At 41.1% G+C, this 23,989-nt stretch overlaps 1 protein-coding gene across 1 annotated transcript; it reads right to left on the reverse strand.

Annotated features, from left to right (window-relative positions):
* Positions 1 to 7,228: 7,228 nt before the first annotated feature.
* mpx (myeloid-specific peroxidase) lies at positions 7,229 to 14,317 on the reverse strand. The gene is made up of 16 exons (XM_040158439.1): positions 14,172 to 14,317; positions 14,011 to 14,076; positions 13,795 to 13,882; positions 13,395 to 13,570; positions 13,061 to 13,193; positions 12,420 to 12,546; positions 12,105 to 12,311; positions 11,627 to 11,990; positions 10,664 to 10,824; positions 10,316 to 10,574; positions 10,061 to 10,231; positions 9,720 to 9,957; positions 8,683 to 8,900; positions 8,479 to 8,516; positions 8,191 to 8,241; positions 7,229 to 7,340 (listed from the first exon to the last, which is right to left on the reverse strand). The coding sequence occupies exons 2-16, from the start codon at positions 14,072 to 14,074 to the stop codon at positions 7,332 to 7,334; spliced, it is 2,304 nt and encodes a 767-aa protein (XP_040014373.1). The 5' UTR covers positions 14,075 to 14,076; positions 14,172 to 14,317; the 3' UTR covers positions 7,229 to 7,331.
* Positions 14,318 to 23,989: the final 9,672 nt, after the last annotated feature.

The raw sequence follows: 23,989 nt of genomic DNA on the forward strand, positions 1-23,989 counted from the left end.
TGCTGCTAAACCACAGCAAACGGTCGAAAGGATTTTACAGTTCCTCAAATCACAAAGATTTATGAGAGCTACTGACTCCCTACAAGACCCCAACTTCATGGCACAGATGCATGGCAGTAGATGTAGCACCAAGTAAAGTGAAGATACTGTGTGACCTATTAACAGATCAGTTACAGTGTCCTGTATCCTGACACTAGGGGGCAGATGACTGCAAGTAATATTGGACTGCTGCTTGCCATTTTCTTATCAGTACCTGAAGGAGTCATTTAGGGAATGAGTGGTTATGGTCTTAAACAAACTCCACTCTTGGTTATTTCTTCTTTTTTTTTTTTTTTTTTTTGTCTGTGATCAAGTAATGTTTAGAACCAAATACTGGAAAAGCACAAATAGTGTTAAAACCAAAAATAGTTGCTGGTTGCGCCTCAGAGACACAGTACAAATCATATGGAGCTCTCATCAGTTTTTCTAACCTTTATTTATCCAGAGTAACACTGTCGAGAGTAATGCTTTCTTTTCCAGGAATGCTTTGTTCAATCACAGAGTTGCCCGCATTCACACCTGGAAGCTGCCCAGTGCATGACACACAATCCGACCTGTTTGCCACTGAGCAGCTCCACATGAGCAGGTGGGGGTTGAGGGCTTAGCTCAAGGGCACCTGAGAGGTTGCAATGAGGGAGGGGCAAGCGTTGCTCCTTCCCTTTCACTGCTCAGATTGATCCAGTCACACCAGTTCTATGACTGAGCTGGCGACGGTCATTTCACAAGGCAGCTTCTCTAACCTTTAAAAGAATAGTTTGACATTTTGGGAAATGTGCTAATTCGCTTTTTGGCAGAGAGTTGGATGAGAAGACTTGACACCCTCACTTCTGCCTGTTAATTACACTGTAAGGCTACAGCCAACTAGCCTGGCTTATCTTGGCATACCCTTGACTTTAGGCCACCACTGCCCCATTTAAAAGCTCAAAAATATGTTTTCTCAATCAGCTTTTTACTACCACTGATGAGGTTTTACACGAACACAGAATATTCTGCCAAAGTTGGAATAGTTTTGGTTGTTTCACATGGGGGATTTTCTGTTTGTGCTGTTTTTTCATTGCTCCTCTCTCTGGTTTGAAGTGGGCAAACCTCTCTCAAACCACGATGACAACTGTTGCACTGTTTACTTTATGTTTCCGGGACATATCGGTCAACAATGCCCACACAGTCCTGATGATGCAGATAATGAAGTTTCTTAATAAATATTAAGCGAGGATGCCCCCCCCCCCCGACATTTACAGGTGCACATAAAATGGATTGTGTGTATCCTTGAGGCCAAACCAATGTATTGAGCATCCTTGTAAAACATTTGCAAAATCATTTTTTTTAAAACTTTCAAAACCTGCATTTTTTTTTTAACATCCATATTAACGTGCTAACAATCTTTGTCTTCCCTCCCTTCACTGGTGCATTGCTGAGTTTATTGGCACTGTATCTCCACCTGTTGATCACTGGTATACTGTGAAATCACTGACAGGACTGTATTGCGTCAGTCTTTATACTCAGGTGCTGCATAGCGCTACTAATGGTCAAAAACTCCACAGGGCACCTTTAACTTTGATCGTTGCATATCTTCTTATGAAAATTTGTTATGAAAAAATGTTAAAGAGAAATACTTCAGATGAAATGAATTTAGGAGCTTTAAAAACATAGTATGGGTTTTTTTTGTGAATTAACATGGATCTGTGATTCCAGTGAAAATGTATTCTGCCTAAACAGTAGCTGAGAAAGACGTAACGACAAAGAAAGGCAGACAAAAAAAAAAAAAACCCCAAACCTTTATCATCTGAGAATGGGTTCTAATTGTGTTTTAATGATAGAGTAAACTGATTAAATCATGCTGTAAATTACAGTTAAGCTTTAGAAGTATTGTTCTTGGATAATAGAGGGCACACATCATCTCTCAGTCACGTGAGGCTACATTTCGGCTTGTGTAAGCTGTGGAGGCGAATAAGCGCCAAGTGGAGTTACATGAGCTCCTGAAAATGTGTCCTCCCTGCAGACTTATTTGAGTTGTTCAAGGAGTACAGAAAAAATGTTTAATACAGACATTGGGTGAGGGTGCCAGTGGCTCACTGTTCTAGATGAACTACAAGATGGACTTGTGAAACCCAGACTTGGTTTCACAGTGATCAGTTCGCGAGGCTTAAAAGCTGAAAACCAATGAGTAAAAGTTTTTGGACTCATACAAAGATCCTTCTAAATTGAATAACAGGAATGAATATGACTGGCTCCTTTGTAAATGTTTCTTGTTTTGTCTTCAGAGATGCCTAGAGCACTATTTTCTTTAAACTATGTAAGATTTTTTTTTCCAGTATAAAACAGCTATGGATCCACTTCTTTTGGAATTTATGTGACTGTGTTTTTGCTAAGAGGGTGACTAATGTACACGTCTGTGATTCTGCATACCAACAGTTCCTCCAGAGGGGGAAAACTGTGTGCATGTGTTCCTGTGTTGTCTCCTTTCTCTTCCCTGGAACACCACACAGACAGCCAGAACCAGCTGTACTTGGTCACCAGTGTTTTTCACTCATAATTCGCTGAACTTTCTCCATGCAGAGCCCTATTTCTCTCCAGTGAGGGCAGCACAGTGTTCCCTCGCACAGCTCAGAGACACATCTGCAAGGCATTAGCCAAGTTCTTTTGTCCACGTTGCTGGAATTCACCCCCATTCCTGAGTTTTGGGCGCTCGATTGAGCTAAAAGAATTTGAATAAATCCACGTCTGAGCTGCAGAATAAGGAGGGAAAATAGTGACAAGGTCTCCTGCATAAGACACGTCATTGTGTAAAAGGGGGGGAAGATCTCAATCCTTTCATGATGCTAAATTTACCATAAAACCAACACCGATTTTTCTGTGCCATCACTGAGTCAACATTCGGCAGACACTTGCCACTTCGCTTGAGACATGAGGCCTATATTCAGGCAGCCAATGTTTAGATTTAAGGCAATATAGATAATTGATCAAATATACTTTTATAAGCATTAAATCAATCACTGATCCAAAATCCACTTTGCTGCAACTTTGGCAGCTTCGTTTTCTCAAATGAGTCCATGAAAACCTTTTAAAAATCCAGCTGCAGAAGTATCAGTTCGAAAATAAGTATTATTTTCTCCAGTTCTGATTTCTGTTCCCATTTGCATTTAATTATTCATTTTCATGTCATCATTATGAGCTCATCTCAGTGAAGCAGGACCACACACATCTCTCAAAACACCCATAGTAAGGGGCTATTTTCTCTAATCTACACCCAGCACTCTCATATCACATCCTTCTACTTAAACCCCAAAAGTTCTGTCCCATAACATCTCAGCCTCTGTTAATCTCCTTTTCAGCTTTTTGCACGCTTAGATTTACACTCTTACATTTCCCTCTGGTAGTAGATTTTCACTCCACCCTTCTGCAGAACTCTGGCTACAAATAATCCCAAATTCAGCTCAGCTCAAAATTCGACGACAGAAACAGACAATTCAAATATTTTCTCCTCTTTCATAAATACTGGGTTTCCATTACTCTTGGAGCACCAAGTTGGGGCTTGCACCACACACACACACACACACACACACACACACACACACACTTTCACTCATTACACGCACACACAGTCTGGTGGACTACGTGGCACTCTGCACATGCACTGTAGCCTCTGCAACCAGGAGGTGGAGCGCTTTATCTAGACACAATCCAGAAACCTTTACATTGTGTGGTGACTCATGCAGATATACTTTTTGTTTTTCACTCCCAGCATCTCTTGCAGGGAGAGAGTGCAGTAAATCCAGTGATAAAGAGATTTATTTACTCTTCTCTGACTTATGTTATTGGAGTGGTGTTTAGTCTATTGGCTATTTAGCCTATGTATCCATCTATTTATCATGACAATAACAGAATAAACTGTGCGGGTGACCAAAGGCATAAATCACACTACAAGTCAGTGGTGTTTATTGAAAGCCTTGAAACTCCACTTTTGGTAATTCCCATGTTCTGACTTGAACTGGAACGTTGACACTGTGCTTATGGAAGAAATGTATAAGTTACATTTTGTATTTTCTGTTAAGTTTAAACCTGCAATGATTTTTGGGTCACTCGGGGTCAGTGGAAACAAGCTGTTAACAAAACACTAACAAATCATCACCTTGTAAGTTGCTATGACAAACTTGTTAGCAAACAGTTGCTTATTTACACATCCAGCAGTTACTGTACAACATTATCATTCTTTTGGAGTTGTGTTTCTGGCCACGTGGCAAATGCCAGTCCAGTATTCCCCTTTGCTTTGAGCTCTGTTTTTGGTCTCTAAAAACTCCTGAGGGAAATATCTGACTTGTTAGCTGCTAAATGCTCCTCTGTGTTTCACTAGCTAGTCGCTAACTTGTCTGTCTGCTGTTTGGCGCTGAGCAGGTAGTGCACAGTGAGTTTTCAGGGTTTTTGCTAAAAAGAGCTGCCTGGTGCAGCTGAAATCCACACTATGAGAGCAGTGAGCGGGAAACAAAGAAACAGTAAAGCTGTGGGGCGGAAAACCAAAACAATGTGCCAAAAGACCATAAAGCTCTGCAGAGCTGAGGGAAACTTCAGTGTTGGTTCATCACTATGAGTGACACCTTTCATACACAAGAAGTCATATGATCCACTGTTAATACAAACATATTGACTACAGCTGCTTTAAGTTCAAAATTGGCCAACCAGCTGTTGACTGCGGTACATCAGTGTCCTATCACACCACATACTGTTTTTCTGGAGAATTATCTTGAGTGTAGCTTTGAGCCTCTACATATCTGAATGAAAAGAATAAGCTTGGTTCATGGACGGATTTATTGAGCTTTCAAGGAGTTTTGGAAAACCTTAAAGGTGTGCAGGTTGCCTAATACTTTATGTTTGAATTAAAGTAAAGCATTAAAGTTAAAGCATCAGATAAATGAGAAATCTAACCCTTCAAATCCCTACAAAATGTACTGTAGAATTTTATAGACACGGGTTCAGTGCTTAACACGTTCAGCTCTCCGCAAGAAAGAACTCATTTTGAATCTCACCGCTTTATAAAGTTAGCAAGTTTCCTCCCACGTTCACCTCCGTTTCCTCTGGACACTATTCTCCTTCTGCAGTGCGGATACATGCAGCCCAGGTGGGCTGGAGAATAGACACCAAGTTAACCACAGCTGTAAATGTTAGTGTGTTAGTTTGTCTGTCCTTCCCACTTTCATCCAGTTCATGGTGGGTAGGTTCCAACCTCCCAATAACTTCGACATGATTATAATGATAAGGACAATAAATGAAGGAGTGAATGTTTGTTGGAAAGTAAAGTGGGCCGCTTTCCCCCCACATCCTATGTATAAAATTTAACATTCTAAAGATGTACAATAGGTAAGTTTTTCAACCCTGCAACAGAGATAGACACAGAAAACAAAAACAAAAAAAACAAATGTTGTTTCTTGATGTAGTTTGAAACTTACAATTGCATGAAGTTGGGGGACTTGCAGAGACAGATTAAGGACAGAATGGTCAAAATAAATTGCAGCAAATGGACTTTTAGTCCACACAATGAGTCAAGCTCAAAGGAGGATTTCAGCGAAAATGTAAAATCAGCGCAGTGATTTCCTACAACTGTGATTTTCATGAAAAAGCTGTCTCTTCAGATGCAGTGCTTTCAAGGCGTTGTTGTCAAAATGAACCCGTTATGTTTAATAAAAGAGCAATGGCCCCATCTACAGGAGACATACAGTACTTTAAAAATGATTTTTAAAGATGATTGCACTTTGATCTTTATTGTTCCCTTTAGATTCTTGAAACCAAGTGTTGAAGTGAAACTATCTGAGCTGTTTTCTCAAGATGAACTGTAGTTTAATATAAGTGCTTCAAAGAAAAAAATAATTAATTTAATTAAGCACTAACTAATAATAATAACAATAATAATGATAATAGAAAACACATAAGGAGCAGCAGTAGAAACACAAAGGCACACTTTGCAGGCTCACATGAGAAAGTTTTCCTGCAGTTGCAGGAAACTATGTTCTGTTTTACTGGATCAGTCATGTCATTTTCACACATCCTGCAGGGTCTTTTAGACAAACATACAATTTTTATATTTTGAAATATTTCCAATTTTAAGACCTAAGCTCCATTAGTGTCTTTTTTGCACTAATGGAGCTCAGGCTACGAGGCTGTGTACGTTTGTCCTGTACTTTCATTCTTTACTTTCATACCACCTTCAGATACTAAATAAGCCCAATTTCATGGCATTGAAATTCATTTTTGGATAATCTTCTCTCTGTTTGTGATTCACATAGTACGTCCACGAAAAAATGCCTGATGTCTCGTAATTAAGAACACACAAACACAATATTTGCTGCAGTTCCGCTTCTTTAGTTTTTATTGAATACAAAATTCAACAGATGAGAGCTACAATAAAACAAGCCTCAAAGACAAAGTACAACACACAACATTGTCAGGGCACACTTGAATCTTATCAGTGGATAAAATATTCATCATTATACTGGTAAATCCCACCTTCAAAAGCTTGCTACTGATTCAATAGACTTCCAATAGACTTGCATGCTCTAATAGAATTAAACAGATTTGCTACAATCACATCTCACGTTCATTAAGCAACTCGCTAAAACTATCGAGCATTTGTTCATTTTTCAGTAAAATATAAAACGTGTACAGTTGTATGATGTGCCCCAGCCCGGTCAAATGGCGGAGAAGACGAGAAAGAAAAACGAAAAAAACAGTTGAGTAGTAGTAACAGACAGCTGGTATGACCTGATTAATGGAAAGAAAAGTTCAGTGCAGAGAAGCTGAGTATTGACAACAGATCCTAAAGCAGACAGACCACTGGTGTATTAAAGCGTGGCATTTCAGCCTGGAGAAGAAGTGTTTGTGTCACACAGTGAGGAGTGGGTGTCCTGAGAAGAAGTTTTCGGTGCTTCGGCCGGTGGTCCCGTCGCTTGCTTCCAACCACACTTTGTCTCCCATTTCAGGGGAGCACCGTGTCCCCTGAAGAAAAATGCTGACCTCCCTGATAAACTTTGAAACTCTGCAGCACCAGCCCATTGTTATGCCACAGGTCCCCGCTTCCTGCACCAACGAAGGACGTCCACAGAAAGCTGAACTGATGACGCGTGTGATCAGGCCCGTCTGCACGCTATAGTTGTTCTGCTCGTTGTAGACGACCTGACGGAAACGAATGATTTTCTCTGAAGATGGGTTGCACTCGCCCAGGATGACGGAGAAGGCAGAATGTGGCTGTGTGGCATTGATTTTTAATGCTGGTGGTCCAGGAAGGCCTCTTGGGCCTGGAGGTCCTACTGGACCTGCAGAGAAAAAAAAAGAACAGATTACTTCAAAATGCTCTCCAAACGTACAGTATATCACCGGTGTGTAATTGTCCACATTTTCAGCTTTGAATCTCCAAGATCAGATCAGAATACATTTCTGATCTGCTGCTAAATATGAACCTTACAGATCACCTGGGACAAGTTTGCTTAGTGTCTTCAGGGTAAAAACTGAAACTTATATGCAATATATTTGCTTTTAAAATCCTATTTATGTGTCTTTCTTATTACCTTGTGTTTCTTTTTATATCTTGCCAAAATGCCTTTTTACACACTTTGAATTGCCTTGCTGCTGAAACATGCTATACAAATACCCTTGCCTTGCTTTGCTTTCCTTAATGCTGTTGGCATAACAACATGTACGAGAGTTTTGCACTGATCCCGAATCATGCTGCCACATTCTTGCTAAAAAAACTCCACGTCTGTAAACACCTCTGGAACATTGTACCCATAGTTCAGCTGGTTGCCAACTACTTTTGTATTTCTAATATTTGAAAACATTTGTTAAAGCTCATGTGTCTTGGGCCCAGCTGTAAAACCATCTACAAATCTGAGCTGATTAGGCTAAATAGGTTCGTAAAGTCTGGCTGTTTTTGTGCTGAATGTAAAGTGCTGTGTTACCCTTCTAAATAATGCATTCAGAATGAAGTATTATTACAATTTAGCACCATTATCACATTCTTTGTAAAACCACTTGATAAATAGTTTGTCAGTATGTGCTTGCATTTGATATTAATTAAACATTCTGAGTTACTTAAAAGATGTTCAGCACTATACACAATGCAGAAAAGGATGAACAGACGGTGCATAGGATAACTATATAGATTACCTCGTTGTCCTGGAGGCTCTGGCTGTCCAGGGGGTCTGGCTGGCTCGCATCCTGTACATCAAGAAGATGTAGAAATTAAACATATTCAGCCTCATAATTTAAGGAATTTTTCAAAATGTGCTTTTATCAGTCTCCAGCAAATTGTTTCTTTTGGAGAAAGGACCACCTTCACCAAGATGACAAAGTTAAGAACGAGTGTTGTGTGGTTTGAATGTGCACTTTTTAGGGAGGTGTGGCTTAGTTGTGCTCTTTAAATGTGACTACCACTTGTTAGTGTTTAAAACCGACCTCTGTTTCATCGACTTCGTTGCAGCTATCACCCGGACCTGCAACATCAAACACCACATATGAAGAACGTATTTTATTTAAGTGATTAGAGAAGAAATAAATACAGCAGATTAAACTCAGAATGAAAAATACAGCGAGTGACAAACGACTGTGAATTTGAGAGTCTTCCCCACGGTCAAAAAGTTTGACCCCGTGCTGTTTCACCTGAGTTCTCGGAGCAGGATCTATCCCTCCAGGCTGACAGGTCCAAGCCTCGGACGTCTCTGCAGCGGACAAACGCGTTTCTCCTTGAGGGGATGAGGAAAACGTTACTGGGGATAGTTTGGATGCCGGTGTTGTCACAGAGGATCTTGGACAAGCTGATTTTGGACAGAGCATTTCTCTGTCTCACGGTGAAGACGCCTGGTTTCTCGTACCACAGCCTGAGAATTTCAAATAAGAGGAGAGAAGAAGAGTGTCAGCAGAGACTTTATTTGAAATGCATTTAGTTTTGTGATAGTGTCCTCAGTCTGCGGCTGACATTTGATATAAATCATAACCTAAAATATGTCAGGACTGGAGGGCGGCAATCATCTGTGGTCGAATGCAATCACCTCATGTTGCAGGTGTAAATCAATGCTGCAAAACTAGTATGAAAATCTCTGGTTACTGAGGACCACAACCCAGCTAATATTTAAAGACTTCTTAAATATGCAATTATTTGCACTAGGTTGCAGAGATGAATAAATACATCTTTCATTGCCACGCAGACGGGCAGTACAATTTCAAAGCAGTTCTAAAAATCAAAGACAAAAGCATTTCAGAGTTTTTTGTGGAGCACCAGAGTTGCTGCTGCTTGCAGCAAATATTTAGATATTTGGCTGAAATAGTGTAGGATGTTATCATGTGTAATACTCACTAGAGCAAGTGGTACAACTAAGTGCAAATTCACTCTTTTTGAACATTTTTCTGGTTTTCTGGTTGGATAAGTGAAGAAATCTACAATTAAAGTCTCCACGCCGCCTTTTTGTGTTTTAAGAGTCTAAATCTGACTTGAATAAAATTGAATTTAGATGAAGAGCATAAATTACATGCATTCGTTTATTTATGCAAAACATGTTTTAATGTAATGCTCAACATTTGACTGGTCTGAAAGGCACACAGACTGCACCTTTTTTGGGTGGGATTGTCTCATTTCTGTAATAAACTTTTGTCATCAAAGTCCCACATACAGTACTGCACGTATCCACTAACATACTGACCTGTCACCCTGGCGGACCTTCTTGAACTGGTTTGCGATGAGGCAGGCGAACAGCGGCCCTACACGGCCGCCCCGGACGAACGGTTCTGCCACACCTCCCATCCAGACGTCGATGTTGCTGGGTGTACCGTAGAGCTGCAGCAGCCTTCGGGCCAGACTGGTGTTGTTCAGACACCGACCGAGCTCTGCCTCGTTCCTGGGCTGAGACAGGCCACAGAACTTGCGCCAGGCATTGTAGCCTATAGGAGTAAACAACAAGTAAGTAAAGAAGGGCCACTCAGAAAGAGATGAAGCGTTAGGAAGAAAGTTCAAATGTGAGGAAAATCAGAGTGGGCAACGTACCAGGCAAGCCATGGTCACGTCCCCTCACCATGTTGAGAGAGCCCAGGTCCAAAGCCAGATGCTGCACAAACTGGAACAACCTCTCCCTCAAAGCATCCACCATCATGTGATCCTGAGTGTTCAGTTTAGCGGGACGGGCGATCAAACCACGCAGCAGAGGTTCAATACCACCTGGAGAGATAGAAATCAAAATTAGGGTGATGGTTTGAGGCACAATCATAGAAAGGTGGCTACAGTTTTCTCTGTGCTTCTCACCCTCAAAGATGATTCTCCAAGGGGTGAAGAAGGCCTTGAACAAGGGCACACTGCGGAACTGAGCATGCTCCCTGTAGTCTGCATTCAGACGGGACAGGACTGGCTGGATGGCCAAGTGGGCGAAACGGTAAGCTGCTGTCGCAAAGACGTTGGCGATCGAGGGGTCGACGTTGGGATTGTAGCCGGGGTAGCGGCCGAGCTGTCGACGCATCGCAACGTCACCCACGATGTGTGGCAGATAGTCCCTGAACACAATCACCTGAGAAGGGACAGAGAGATGGATTTTTGAGTGCACGGCACACGCTGCGGAGATGGGAATGTCGAAATGCTGAGATGCTGGCTGACTACCTGCGTGTAGGCGCCCATGATCTTGCGGGCCTCTTGGTAGAGGGTCTCACCGTCCCATTGCGGGTTCAGTCTTCTCAGCGCACGGGCTAGGCGGTTGTGCTCGCGCACAAACAGCGTGTGAATGGTCGTCAGAGCTACGTTCTCGTCCACACGGACGTCACCTTCAAGACAGAACCGCAGCAAATGTACAGGCGTTCATTTCATCTCCAGAGTCATACGCGTGGTACGGCTCTCTGTCACGAGTTCAGGAGATGAAAACGATGGCTTCAGTAAAAGCTAGTAAACCATTTATTAATGCTGGATAACCGGCTTAGTTTCTTCCCTTTTCATGTCCTGACTATTTTCACCAAAGCAAACCCCCCAAACAGTGGTCCATTTGTTTGAATGCTCATAATGACTCATGTTTACATCTTCCCGTAGCAGTGAGGCAGAGTGGGATGTTGGGCCACAGTCTTAGGGATGGATGTGCTCACAAAATATGTTTGTACGAATACATTTCTAAGAGTATCAGTATTTATCAACATCTATAACTAACGCTTTGAAGACGTATTTTACATTATCATAACTGTGTTTTATTATAGTGCAATCATCATCTGTTTATACACCAGAATCCAGTTATGGATGCTGAAAGGGAGTTATGGTTCTTGACAGATACATGATTAAGACCTCCCAACTGCTTACAGCTACATTATGGTGGGATGTGAGCCATGTGTTAAGTGCTTGCACACTGTATACGAACGCTAAATGGGGAGGTTTTAAAATAAAGCGTTACCAGGTGATTTAGACGGACAGAGGGACGGCAGGTGAGAGGCTAGAAAACCGCTTTTCACAACCTGGCGACCCAAAATTCGTAGTGCGACTTCCTCCCTGGCTTGTTACCGACCTACCGGCTGACACATCATCGAATAACCAGCCATGGAGCCGATGTTCCCAGCCTATAAGCTACACTGCAACACGGCTGACCTGCAACGAAACAGGGCACCTCCGTGGCGTTCGCGTCGTTGGTGACTCTCCTGCGGGTGGCACACATGTTGACCTCCTGGGTGCTGAAGGGCAGCAGCTCGCGCCCGTTGTCCCTGAACCGCGCGTTCACGCGCATCAGGCCGCCGTCGTTGGTGAGGTCGCGGAGGGAGAGGGCGAGCTTCTCCTCGGAGCCGTACACCTGGCCGAGGTCCAGGAAGGCGGTCAGGGAGTTGATCTGCTCTCTCTTGTTGGGCACGCCGCCGAAATTGTAGGCCGAGTATCCCGTTCCGCAGGCGGGGGCGGACCTGAAGGCGGGGATGCAGCTGTCCGGGCGGGAGGGCAGGCGAGGGTCGCCGGGAGGAATCTGTTTGCGGGGGGGGGGCAGAGAGAGAGAGAGAGAGAGGCCCACAGGTCATGAGGGCGGAATCGATTAGTGCAAACGGCGCGCCGGTGTGCGGGGTTGGGCCTGGACACCGACCGGGATGGGGATGCATGGCTCCGTTCGCTCGCAGCTCTCGTCACAGTTCACCCCGTTGCTGAAGGACCGGATGCTGGGGGAGAAGGGCGTGAAGGTGACGTCGTGGTCGTTCCACTGGCCGAACAAGGTCACCATGTGGGTGAACTGCCTGTCGTCCACCACGCCCATATCTGTTGTGCTCAGGATGTTGTTGGACACCTGTCGCACCTGAGGGTGGAGGGGGATTGTGTTTAGTCGAGAGCTGTTTTTCATTTGAAATCTGAACTGAGGTGTCTCGATCAAGGTGAGGGGTTGTCTGGGGTCTCAGGGTCGCACCAGGGGGAGCAGGAAGGCGTTGATTGTTCGGTTGTTCCAGCCTTTTGGTTGGGAGATGCAGTCGTCGTACTCGGCGGGCAGCCAGCGGGCGAAGGGGGTGTTGGAGGCTCCGAGGCGAGGGTTTTTTCTGAAGGCAAACAAGAGACGTCCAAGTTCAGAAAACAGGGCTTGAGAAACCCAGCGGAAGTGTGCACATCGTCTGTGGTGCACCTCCTGAGATGTTTAGGGGCATTTCGCAAGCATGCCCCTCTGAGTGTAAGCACCACTTGATCTCGCAAAACCCTGTCACAAAATCGACTGATTCCTGCCGGGTTTCCATTAATTCAACACAAATGGAAAATGCACCCCCCCCCCCCACATATGCACTAGAGTTATTAGTGCACACTGTTATTCTAAGCAAGAAGTGAAAATAGGTAACCAGAGTTCATGCTGCAGAAATTTGTGTCATGTTAAAATGTGTTTGCTTAACAAGTTTTTTGAGAAAAGGTCTTGAATTGGAGGTTTCATAGTATATTTAAAAAAAAAACAAAAAAAACAACTGCATGTAAAAGTGTATCTTATGTTTACATTCCCTGAAACAGATTGTGGTACAGAAGTCAAAATACAAGCAATATGAGGAAATCTTGCTTAAAGTTACTTACAGGTTGTTGCAGACGCTGGTGGCTGTGCGATACCTGTTAAGGTTTGGTGTGGAGGCGCAACTTGGAAGGTGGACTCGAGCCTCACATCCAGTTATTTGGGAAAGCCTTTGAAGGTCTTCTTTACTCAGCAAATCTGGAAAATGTGAAAGACACATTTCAAGCGTCTTGTCAACTTCATATGTCTAGTTCTTAATTACAGCTTTGAAGTGCTCCGCTATGCCCACATTATGAAACAGGAAATCTTTGACCCAAAAACCAGGAAAACCAGGGAAAACTGTCACTAAAACTGTGAGCGCTGTGTGTGTTGTCTTTGTGTGGGAGCTGCATGTCTGACCTGTTGCGTTGAGCGAGCGTTTGTGCACACGATGCACCCTATCGTGCAGCAGACGAAGGGTTTGTGCCATGTAGTCCGCAGATCTCACAGCTGAGCGTGTGTCACCTCGAGGCTGCTTGAGGAGGCGAAGAGCATCGTGAGGACTCACCACCTCCCGGCGGACTCGCCTCAGACTCCTGGAGGAGAAAAAGCCACACAGTTGAACAGTAAAGTCCAAGCTCTGGTCTTTTTTTTGGAGGTTCTGTAATTTTTCCTACAATTACTGAGCTTCATATAAGCAGTGATGAATGGCTTGCGTGCCAAAGAAACAGCCCTTCATTGTACATTTGTGCTGTGTTCATTTAGAAGATAATCCACTGTTTTACTCTGTGAGATGAAATAAGCCAGAAAATGGACTCACTCTCTTCTGGAGTACAGGTACGCATCATCCACGATTTTCTTTGCCTCCTCAAAAGAGTGTCGAAGGAAAGGACTGCCGAGATATTCTCCTGCAAACAATCAGCAGCACACAACACATTTATCAAAACGATTTGAAATATGAACAAAAAGAAGAAAAAAGAGAAAAGGCTCATACATTGGAATTAGAAACATGTCTGCAGTGAAGGATGGAGCCTACCTGCTGGTTTGGAGTGAGCAGGCACCAGGCAGATGCCCATCAGAAGGAGGATAGAGAAAAGCATCTCTGAAAACAAATAATCAAACCACAATAAGAAACTGTTTCTTAAGCACCATGTAAGACAAAAATATTTAACCCCCCCCTCCTAATAATATCATTACCTGTGTCTCTGAAGATGCCTTTGAAGATTTCAGACACTCTGAGATCTGGAGTTGTCAGTGGAGCAATGCTGTGTCTAACCTTGTGTCCTTTATATTCAGTACGGCCTCGCCCCTGGGTTGTCAAGGTGAAGCTACTGTCACTAAAATGCAGTTCCTTCTTCCTCCCGTCTGTGCCGAAAGAAATGCTTCACACTCATCGGTCGCCGTTTCTGGTCAACTGATAAGACGGATGATGTGAATTTGAATTATTAGCACCATGACAAGTGTTACTTTTGGCAATGGTGATACCGATCTCATGATAACAGGAACGGTCGATATATTTCTGCATCATGAGCACTTGTACTTGGGTTTTTATTATTTTATTAGTAAACTATTTGATTAAACTGTTTTCTTATTCATTATTATCATTTTAATATCAATGTGTTTAAGCATTTCAGACAAAATTTAGAAATTATTTGGCTTTGGCTACGTTATTCTACATGCCTTATCTTCTTGTAAATCGTACACACTGTCCCTTTTCATGACCTAATTTGACATAACTAGATCTAGTCTAGTCTTTTCATCTGGGGGGCATTTTATTCCATTACTGATATCCAACTGTCGAGAGATGAAAGTAAAATGAGGAGAGAAAGAGACGAGGAATGACAGGCCAAAAAAAGCACCCACCTGGACGCAGGTACCGTAGTGGTGCAAGTTAGCCAACATAACCCCCTGGCCACCGGGGATCCCCTTCGCCTTGGCTTTTTGCACTTTTTTATTTTGTTTTTATAAACAACTTTTGGACTCATTATATTTAACATAACTGGTTCTCCTACTTTTCTCAAGGAGAAATAGTCTTTGGAGAGATGTTAATGTTGCCTCATTAATTTAATTGTTATAAATAGGGCTTGGACAGTTTCTTTGTGTTTTTCTTCGTTTTACTAGTTTAATGATGTTGCCATGCTGTGGCTGAAGGTCTATAAAATTGCAACACAGAAGCTGATAAACTTGAGAAACTCTTTTGAAAAGAGGAAGCAACTCAGACTCTTTTCTAATGATAAGGAATCCAAATGTTATAAAACACAAAAATTAATGAGTTTATCTATCTTTAGCCTCTGAATAAACGATAAATCACCCCAAACCTCCCTTTTGGTAGGTAAATAAGGAATAGGTTGTACATGTGAGACATGACTGTGCAATGAGGAAAAAGAAAAGACAAATATACAGTCTAGTAAAAGGTTACCTTGAAACTGGTTGTGTGTGTTTGGGTTAAGAGCCCTGTGGCTGCGCTATATACAAAGATGTCTTAATAGCTGTGATGCAAAATTGTTAATGATAACACAAGGAAAAGAGGTTAGGGAGAAGTCAATGTGCCCATTCAACTGATAAAGTGTTTGAGACAGTATTACTTCACCTTACTATTTAGGCCCAAAACACAGTGGAAAACCTTAAAAATCCTGAATGTCTATGAAAAAAACCGGCATCACATAGAGACAGATTATTGTTATAGACTAAAGCATTGAATTCAGGTTTCTGTTGTTAAACCCCCTGCAGAGTGATCCATTATCCCACTGACCAACTGACAAAATTCCTTGACCATTATTTCAACCAAGTGAGACGTGAAAATTATCGAAAGAAAAAGGGAAAGGTGTTAATATACCTGCAAGATCCCAAACAATTTATTTCAAATTTTAGCGCGCAGACAACCTCTTCTTTTTTATTTGTACGCTGTTTTTGTCCTGCACCTGAACCCAACTGGGGATAGATAGAATCTAACAATTATTTAAAACAAAACTGTTATTTAGTGCAGCTTCATTCTCAAGAGAAGACACAATAAGAAACTTAGAAATTAAGAAAGGTCCCATTTATATTTCCATCCTATGTGCTTGCTTTAAAGGATGCATCCTTATGTTTAAGCAAAAATAACAACAGCTTTACAAAATATGGAAATTAAACAAAGTTCTTGCACAGGACTGAGTCTTATGGGCAGGTGTGTGGCGTCAAAAACTCTGTAATAACAATAAAGTTAGCACAAGTAGCTGACAGTGTGCGGGATTCTTTGGTTCCTTCATGTAAAGGATCTTTAGAATTAACAATAGTTTTCATGCAGAAGAAAGACTAACCCTAACCCTTGCTGTGAATGTAAAAGGTCAATTTTCTGTCAGCACATCTTTGCCACATCCACAGGAGAGTTGCACTAGATCTGTCCAGTTCCCTCTTTCAAGGAAGTTGTACAAAAAAACAAAAAGGAGAAATAAACACCAATGGCTGAAACATTGTTAGTCAACCTCAGGGTTTAGCAAGAAAACACATTTCACCAGTGGGTTGGTTAGAGAGCTGCCAGTTTCTTGTGTATTCGGCGAGTGCGTGCTGTTGGGAAATTCTGGTTTTACAATCATACTTCTGTTATGGAGCATTGTAATTCCCCAAGTCCAGGAAATAGAGTTTTTTTTGGATCAGTGATTGATTTATGCTAGCTATAATAACAATGACTTAGTTTGCAAAGCTGAATAAAGCAGACTTGGCCTCTTCTGTGAACATAATAAGAAACATGATAAGGAAGACAATAAATCAAGGCTTCTTCCCTGAGTATGATTATGATAAAAGGAGTTTACAACACACAGGAAATTTTAGCTTATCCTATTACTGAGCAGTTTCATGCAGTTTTCAAAATAATTTTAATTAAACCCCACTGTATGCGTGCATATAAAAAGACAGACAACAAGCACAGGAGCTTATGTGTCTATCCATTTCAAGACCGAGGGCTTTATGAACGAAGATGCAAATTGCACAATGCTAATAAATACAAACTAGCACTAAAAAACACCAGTTCTGCAGCAGGTGTCAATGGACGAAAGAAACTAGGCAGACTGAACAGTAAAAAAGGGAGGGAAAAAAGCAGCTGTGTCACTTGCTATTTTACCATCTTGCTAAACTAAAAACCAATTTGAGGAACACAAGGTCAGATCTTGTTTTTTTTTCAATGTATATTTCCTTTTTTCACACGAAGACAAAATTAATTTCAAAGCGGAAGCCTAATCTGGAGACATACTGTATGGGCAGCATTTACACTTATTAAATTACAAATTTGTCATAAAATTACTAAATTATAATAACAAAGAGGAACACATCTCAATTTAAATTTCCTCCAGTCCGACCTCCCCACTGTGTTCCCCTAGTTCCTGGTTACACCCCTGGTTTGAGAGACTGGTAACCATTGTTGTTACATATAAATACAGATATGTTCTTGCCATCACCCGGCATTTGTCTGTGTGACAAAGCCAAGCTCCAGTGTGAAGTCACTGGGATTTTCTTCTCTTTTCCCTTTTCGAACTGAGTAAGTTTTAGGAAGATTTCAACCTTGACCAGCAGAGTAACACAATGGATTATTGTATTTTTGTTTCCTGATGATATAGCAATTCAGCAAAACACTGAAATTACTGTACACGCTATTTAAACAGTAAAGGCTCTTAGTTACTCTATCTACACACAAAATCTGCTGAAGTATCAAGACAATTTTTCAAGGACATCTCACTTATTAGACTTGGACATGACAAAACACGGTATCTAGTGTCTGCATGCAATTTCAAGATGGCTTCAATATTTACGTACATATTTGAGAAAGCTTTTTTATTAGAATTTAATGGAGAAGTAGTATTATTGGACATACGACACATGTTTGCGAATCAGTCTGCAAGTGTGCATCATTAGTGGGTCAAAACATTAGATTTTGTTTCGGTGGGGAGTGAGGCTGGCTTTTCCCTTATTTTTGTATTAATGCACTACTTCCATACTTTTTATCATTTCTATAAATATTGTTCATGTTTAAAAGAAAGAAAAATTATTACCGAAGCCTTTTAACAATTAAATATTGCCAGGAATTATGAAAAATACTCCAGTAAGCATGGCCACGTTTTCTACAACTCAGACTAAACTTTATGTGCTACTGGTTTCAGTGAGGTTGAATTTTACCCCTGACCCTTTTAACATCTGGACTCCCGCTCTCCAACATGCATTCAAACATCACAGACACACAGAACAGACAGTGCACAGACAAAAGGGCTTCTGCATCTCCTTGTTGCAGGTGGAATTACATTTGGCAAAGAAAAGCCCATAATTCTGCTTGAGCCTGTTCTTAAACTTGCAAATTGAGTCGCAAATTCTGAGTCTGGAGTAAGCAGCTATGTGCAGAATGCCAAAGTGAGTTCAGATGATAGGCTATTGGAAAGAAAAAGTATAAACTTGAAAAATGAGAAGGAGGAAATTGAGAATGGAAGAACATTTTGCAACATGTCATGGAATCTCACCTATTCCCTCTGACTATTGTTACACCAGGTATTTGGATCACCCAACAGCACTCAGATACAGTGCTAATGATTTCTATTATTAGTCTCTGTCAGCACTTCTTGAGTCTGTTTTTATTTCCCCTTATAGTGTCCTAGAGGCTATTCACCGCACTATATGTTCAAAAGAAAATACAATGCTGAGTGTTTAGTGCTGAGAATTACTGGAATGACACACTTACTTTACCATAATCTACTAGTCATAAAGATAAGAGTTATATTTGGGCAATAATGCAATACACAGTTGCCAGCATTATTCAGGAAGTCAGACTGAGTCTGTTTTTTTTTTTTTTTAAATGTAGCGTACATATCTGGGACACGTTCGTGATGATAATGCCTATTCAATAGCCTGATAACAGTCAAATCGGTTGCTTTTTCAGCCGGCGTTCTCGGAAAAATATTTAGAAAGCAGATATATCATAACTCTCAGATCCTCTGGGGCTGCACTGCTCATTGTGCACAGAAATACCGCTGCATGAATGAAAAATGGAGGCAGCAATAAATGTAAGGCTTAACTCGAGTGACATCAGAGAAAGGATCCATGTTGTTACATATCAGAAAAATATACAGTCCTGGTTTAAAATTATTGGCAAGTACAGAATTTAGCATATTATCAGAAATAAAAGCAAATTAACCAATTTTGTATAATCAAAATATTTTAATAAAATGTCCAAAGTTACTGAACAAAAGAAAATAAAAAAAACAAAACTTGCATAATAGTGAAATAATAAAAAATAAAAAAATAAAAAACCTTGTCGGCCAGCAGAAGTCTTTATTTCATTCGTCACCACCAGCAGAGAATTTCCGTAACATTAGCTGACCCTGCCATCAAGTGTGTGGTGACATGAGTCCTGGTGTGGATGGGTGCTCAGCTGTCTGGGGAGTGAACTTAAAACTGCATTGTAGGTGGCTGACAGGTGGTGTCTCAGACCACCTCCTCCGTTTAGTGACAGTTGATCCAGATTGACAAAAATGGCTTCTTTCACTCCTCTTTCAAACCATTGGTCTTCTGTGGCCAAAATGTCTGTGTCACTGTCCTGAAGAGAGTGTCCTTTGTCCTCAAGATGAAGGTGGACTGCATCAGTCCTGACCTGAGGAAGTTATGTAGCGGTTGTTTAGTTGGCCCAGTGTACAGGTCTGTGCATTCCTTGCTGCTTTGGACTGTGTAAACTACATTGATCTTCTTGTGCATGGGTATTTTGTCCTTAGGGTGGACAAGTTTTTGCCCCAGTGTTACTGGGCTTGAAATGCACAAGGGTGTTATGTTTGTGGAAGATCCTCCTGAGTTTTTCGGACAACCCAGCAACGTAGGGAATGACGATGTTGTTCCGTTTATTGCAGTTTTCTTCTCTGTCTGTTCTGCCTCTTTTTGTGGTTTTGACGAAGACCCAGTTGGGATAGCCACAAATTCTAAGTGCTTCCTTGATGTGCTCCTTCTCTGTCCCCTCTGACCTTGTGGGAACATTCTGAGCCCGATGGTGTAGGGTTCTGATGATCCCCAGTTTGTGCTCCAGTAGGTGGTGAGAGTCATACAGTAGGTACTGATCTGTGTGTGCAGATTTCTGGCACACTTCAGTGTTGAGGCTTCTGTCATTCTCAATGTGCAACGCACAATCCAAGAAGGCTAGGCTATTTCCACTGACATTCTCACGAGAGTACTTGATGTTGCTGTCTACTGCATTGATGTGTTCAGTGAACGATTCAATTTCGTGGGTTTTGATTTTGCCCCAGGTGTCATCCACATACCTAAACCAGTGGCTGGGGGCAGTTCCCGAACATCATTCATACTACCAGGTTACAAGAATTCCACATTTCCCAAAATACAGAGGAGATGACCTCAGTGTTCTTAATGTGAGCTATTAGTAACTCAACATAAAGAGGAGAAGTTGTCAAATAGGATATGTTTAGAAAACAGAAGCCATCACGGTTCTATGACATAACAGGCAATACCAGTGTCTTCAGCACAGTAACGTGCAGCAGGGTTGTGGAGGCCCAGCTCATGACAGCTGCATAACTACACTGAACAAAGTAATGTGTGGTAACGCGAAAAAAGGAAGCGACAGATGGAACAAAGTCATCACGAACAGGGAGAGGCTGGAAAATGCCAAAGCAGTGCCTGAGGCGGATCAAGCAAAAAGAATTAAGTTTGACATGAAGGATGGCAAAGAAAGAAAATTTTAAGTAAGGAGGTAAACACCTGAAAAACGCAGCTTCAAAGGAACTGAAGGGTGGACAAGAAAAGAGAGTTGAAAGTATAGGAATCTATCTGAGCTGTATGATGACTTAGGTCAGGACATGTACTCCTAACACAGCCAAAAGCATTACACAGTCAAGCACAAAGTTAAATATGGAAAAATACCATAACTTTCAACTTACAAAAAAATGAAAAGTCTTTGATAGACTGTCAGGAGCAAAATGTTTCACAGTGTAAAACCCTGCCTGGCCCATGTGGTGAAAGCACATGGTTTTGTTTGATTCCGATGCCTTTTGACTAGTGCGGCACTTTTGTTTTCCACAGAATCAAAGATGTTAAATGAAACACAAAGCTAAATAAAAACAGCAATGAAAGCATAAGGCTCAGATTAAGGACGTTAGGAGTGCGTGAAAAGAAAAGTCATATGATGAAGCTTTTTCCTACTAGGACTATTTGCAGATGCAGTACAGAAGGGGTCAGCATTTGGATTCAACCATGGGCCAGTTTATCTTTGTACCTGCAGCAGCTATAACTGATTATCTGATTTATTAAGCTGGTCGTTTTACGGCTGTAACAAGTCAATTTGGACAAATATTTACAGCAGCTTATGTTCTCATTTAGGAAAAAAAAAAAAAAAAAGAAAACCTAATACACACTAATCTATGTTCCGTGTTGCACTTCAAGACAGGAGGTACGATCGTTTGGATATCTACACATTATAAACAGTGACATGCTTTGTTTATGGTTGAAGTACTGTTGTTGTAGAAAGATGTCTTCGACACATCATTTATGTTAGAATGGTAGAAGGTACCTTCAGTGTGGGTATACAGTAAGTAACTTAGGAGTATTTAGGAAGTATCACAAGCCTAATTCACTCATTGTCTTGAGATACAATTGTCTGGGAGCTGGTGTTGGTGTCCTGGTTAATATAGTACACAACAAAAATACTCCAGATGTGATATTTACTTGTGAGTGGAATGGGTCCTTGTGGACTAATGAGAATTAAAACACATAAAATAAACAATGTGAAGTATTTCTACGTTGAGAGAGAAGAATTGATTATGATTATGACACTTTGTAAACAATAAATATTACCATCCTCTTTGAAAGAGAGGCAGAGATGGGGATGTAAAATACTCAAATAAAGTACAATTACCTCAAAACTGTACATAAGTGCAGTACTTGAGTTAATGTACTTAGTTCCTTTTCGCCACTGAAATTTAAAGTGACACACATCAGCGACTTGCGTTTTGGTTTTGTTTCTAATGTTTCCACTTTGATTTTAGTAACACTGACGCAGCCATAAACGAAAGTATGTGTAAATCATAAAACAAATTTCAGGTGTTGATTTTGATTCAGTTTGTGACTTTATAGGCCGCCCAGACGGGAGCGATCTGCCAGGAATGCAACCAAATATTTAAACTCCTGGTCGACCGGCTTTCCCGCACAAACCTGCAGGTGTGTGCAAAAGTCAACTAAACATTCCCGAGGATTACTATTTGCTCTCTGATAATCTTATTTATACTACGTATTTACTATATTAATAAGTCAAACTGAAACTGAGTTATGCTATGACATGTGCTTGTGACATCACACACAGAGAGTCACATCTGCCCAAGAACAAAAGGAAGAAGAAAATGTCAGATTTCTAACACCTTAATTAAAAACTTTGAGTGACAAATCATTACGGCATTTCACAGTTTACCTTGTCCTCAAAACTATGGGTTCAGATTTGGTAGCTGTGAATGAAAAAGTGAGAGTTTAACCAACTCTTTGGTTATGACAAGTAAATCAAAGTTTTCATAACAAGGTGCTTCACAAGGCAAAGTAGAAAGATGCAACAACAAAAGGTGTCTGACATGACACCTGTTATAAACACTAATTTGTTATGTATTCATAAACACATCAGTTTATCCTTTGTTCCCTGTAGTCTAGCATATATTATGTTATTAAAACATTAGGTAATAAAAGTTCAAATCAGCTGAAAAGCATTGAAAAATTACATTAATTAGCAAAAAATCCCAGTTATTCATTATAATCACACCTTCCCACGAATACTCTATGCAACAAAAGTCAGTTAACCTGTGATTTCCAATCAAGCCTGAACGAATGAACAAGGTTTTAAACTAAGCTTTGAACACCACAGCTTCCTCAGTTTAGGCCAGCTGCGTGGGTTGCAAAAGATGGAGCGGAGATGACATTTATAGATGGCACTCTGGATGCAAGTTTGTCTGCCCAAATACTGAGAAGACAAGTCCCAGTCTCAAGAAGCTTGGCAAGGAGAGGAATTTTCCAACATGACAATGATCCCAAACACACTGCAGAAATCCCACAAGGAACTTTAAAGAAGAAAAATGTGAAAACTATGACCTGGCCAAGCATGTCCTCTGACATGAGTCCAGGAGAACAACTTTGGATTTTTAAGGAAGAAGCTAGAGCGACAAAACCCCTCCAGCAGAAATTAATCATCTGTGAAGAATAGAAGAACATCTTTCCACAGATCTGTGAAAGACTAGCGTCATCCGTGCCCAGGATGATCAAATCTGTCATCAAAAATAAAGCAGAACATACAAAATTAAAAAATAAATAAATAAATAAGAATATAACATGAAATACTGTATGAAAATGTCAGTTAAGTACTACGTGGATGGAAACATTTAAAAAGAACAAAATAATCTGTGAAAAGGCCCTAGAGTGAACACACTGCTTAACTCCCTCTGCTGTTTATATGTCTGCCAATCAGGCGCTGCACACGTACCCTCTGCCAATTCATTATCAACACTGTGGAGGACTGAGATGAGTCACACTCATGCGGGGAAAGGAACACATGTCCACATGAACAAAAACAGACATGGACGGCACTGCTGAGTGGAAGATACGCACGCTCACTTTAATCTCTATTCAACGTCCTGCTCCTCTGCAGACTGCTGCGAATAATGTGCTGGAGAAGGTCTGACGTGATGTTTAAGGTGAATTCCTCTGAACGACTGTCTATTACTGACAATGTAAAGGTGCGTGTGCAAGTACATCAATCTGTGTGACTGCTGTAAATCAACAGTCATTGTTCATAACATAAACACATTGAAGGCCAGAATAGTAACTATTGTCATGGTTTTCTGCTTAAGGACGTTCTCATTTTTACAGCTTTTCCTATTGAGACTCATGTCTTGTAATTTTTCTTTTCATCATCAAATTTTCTCATTGAGCCTCTGTATTTAAATCATCAGTTTAACTGTTGTGCTAATTTCTGACATTAAAAAAAATCTGATTAAAGTCTGTTTATATGGGATCATGTAAATCTG

Source organism: Xiphias gladius, chromosome 20 (assembly GCF_016859285.1).
Source record: "Xiphias gladius isolate SHS-SW01 ecotype Sanya breed wild chromosome 20, ASM1685928v1, whole genome shotgun sequence".
In the NCBI taxonomy this organism is placed as follows: Eukaryota; Metazoa; Chordata; class Actinopteri; order Istiophoriformes; family Xiphiidae; genus Xiphias; species Xiphias gladius.

What these genes read in the sequence shown, in the direction of transcription:
- mpx (XM_040158439.1), bottom strand. Translation starts at nt 14,074, where the DNA reads ATGCTTTTCTCTATCCTCCTTCTGATGGGCATCTGCCTGGTGCCTGCT. An exon ending in GGTGCCCTGTTTCGTTGCAG is followed by an intron (nt 10,825 to 11,626) that starts GTCAGCCGTGTT and finishes TCTGTCTTGAAG; the next exon opens with GTGACGTCCGTGTGGACGAG. An exon ending in AAGGTCCGCCAGGGTGACAG is followed by an intron (nt 8,901 to 9,719) that starts GTCAGTATGTTA and finishes TGAAATTCTCAG; the next exon opens with GCTGTGGTACGAGAAACCAG.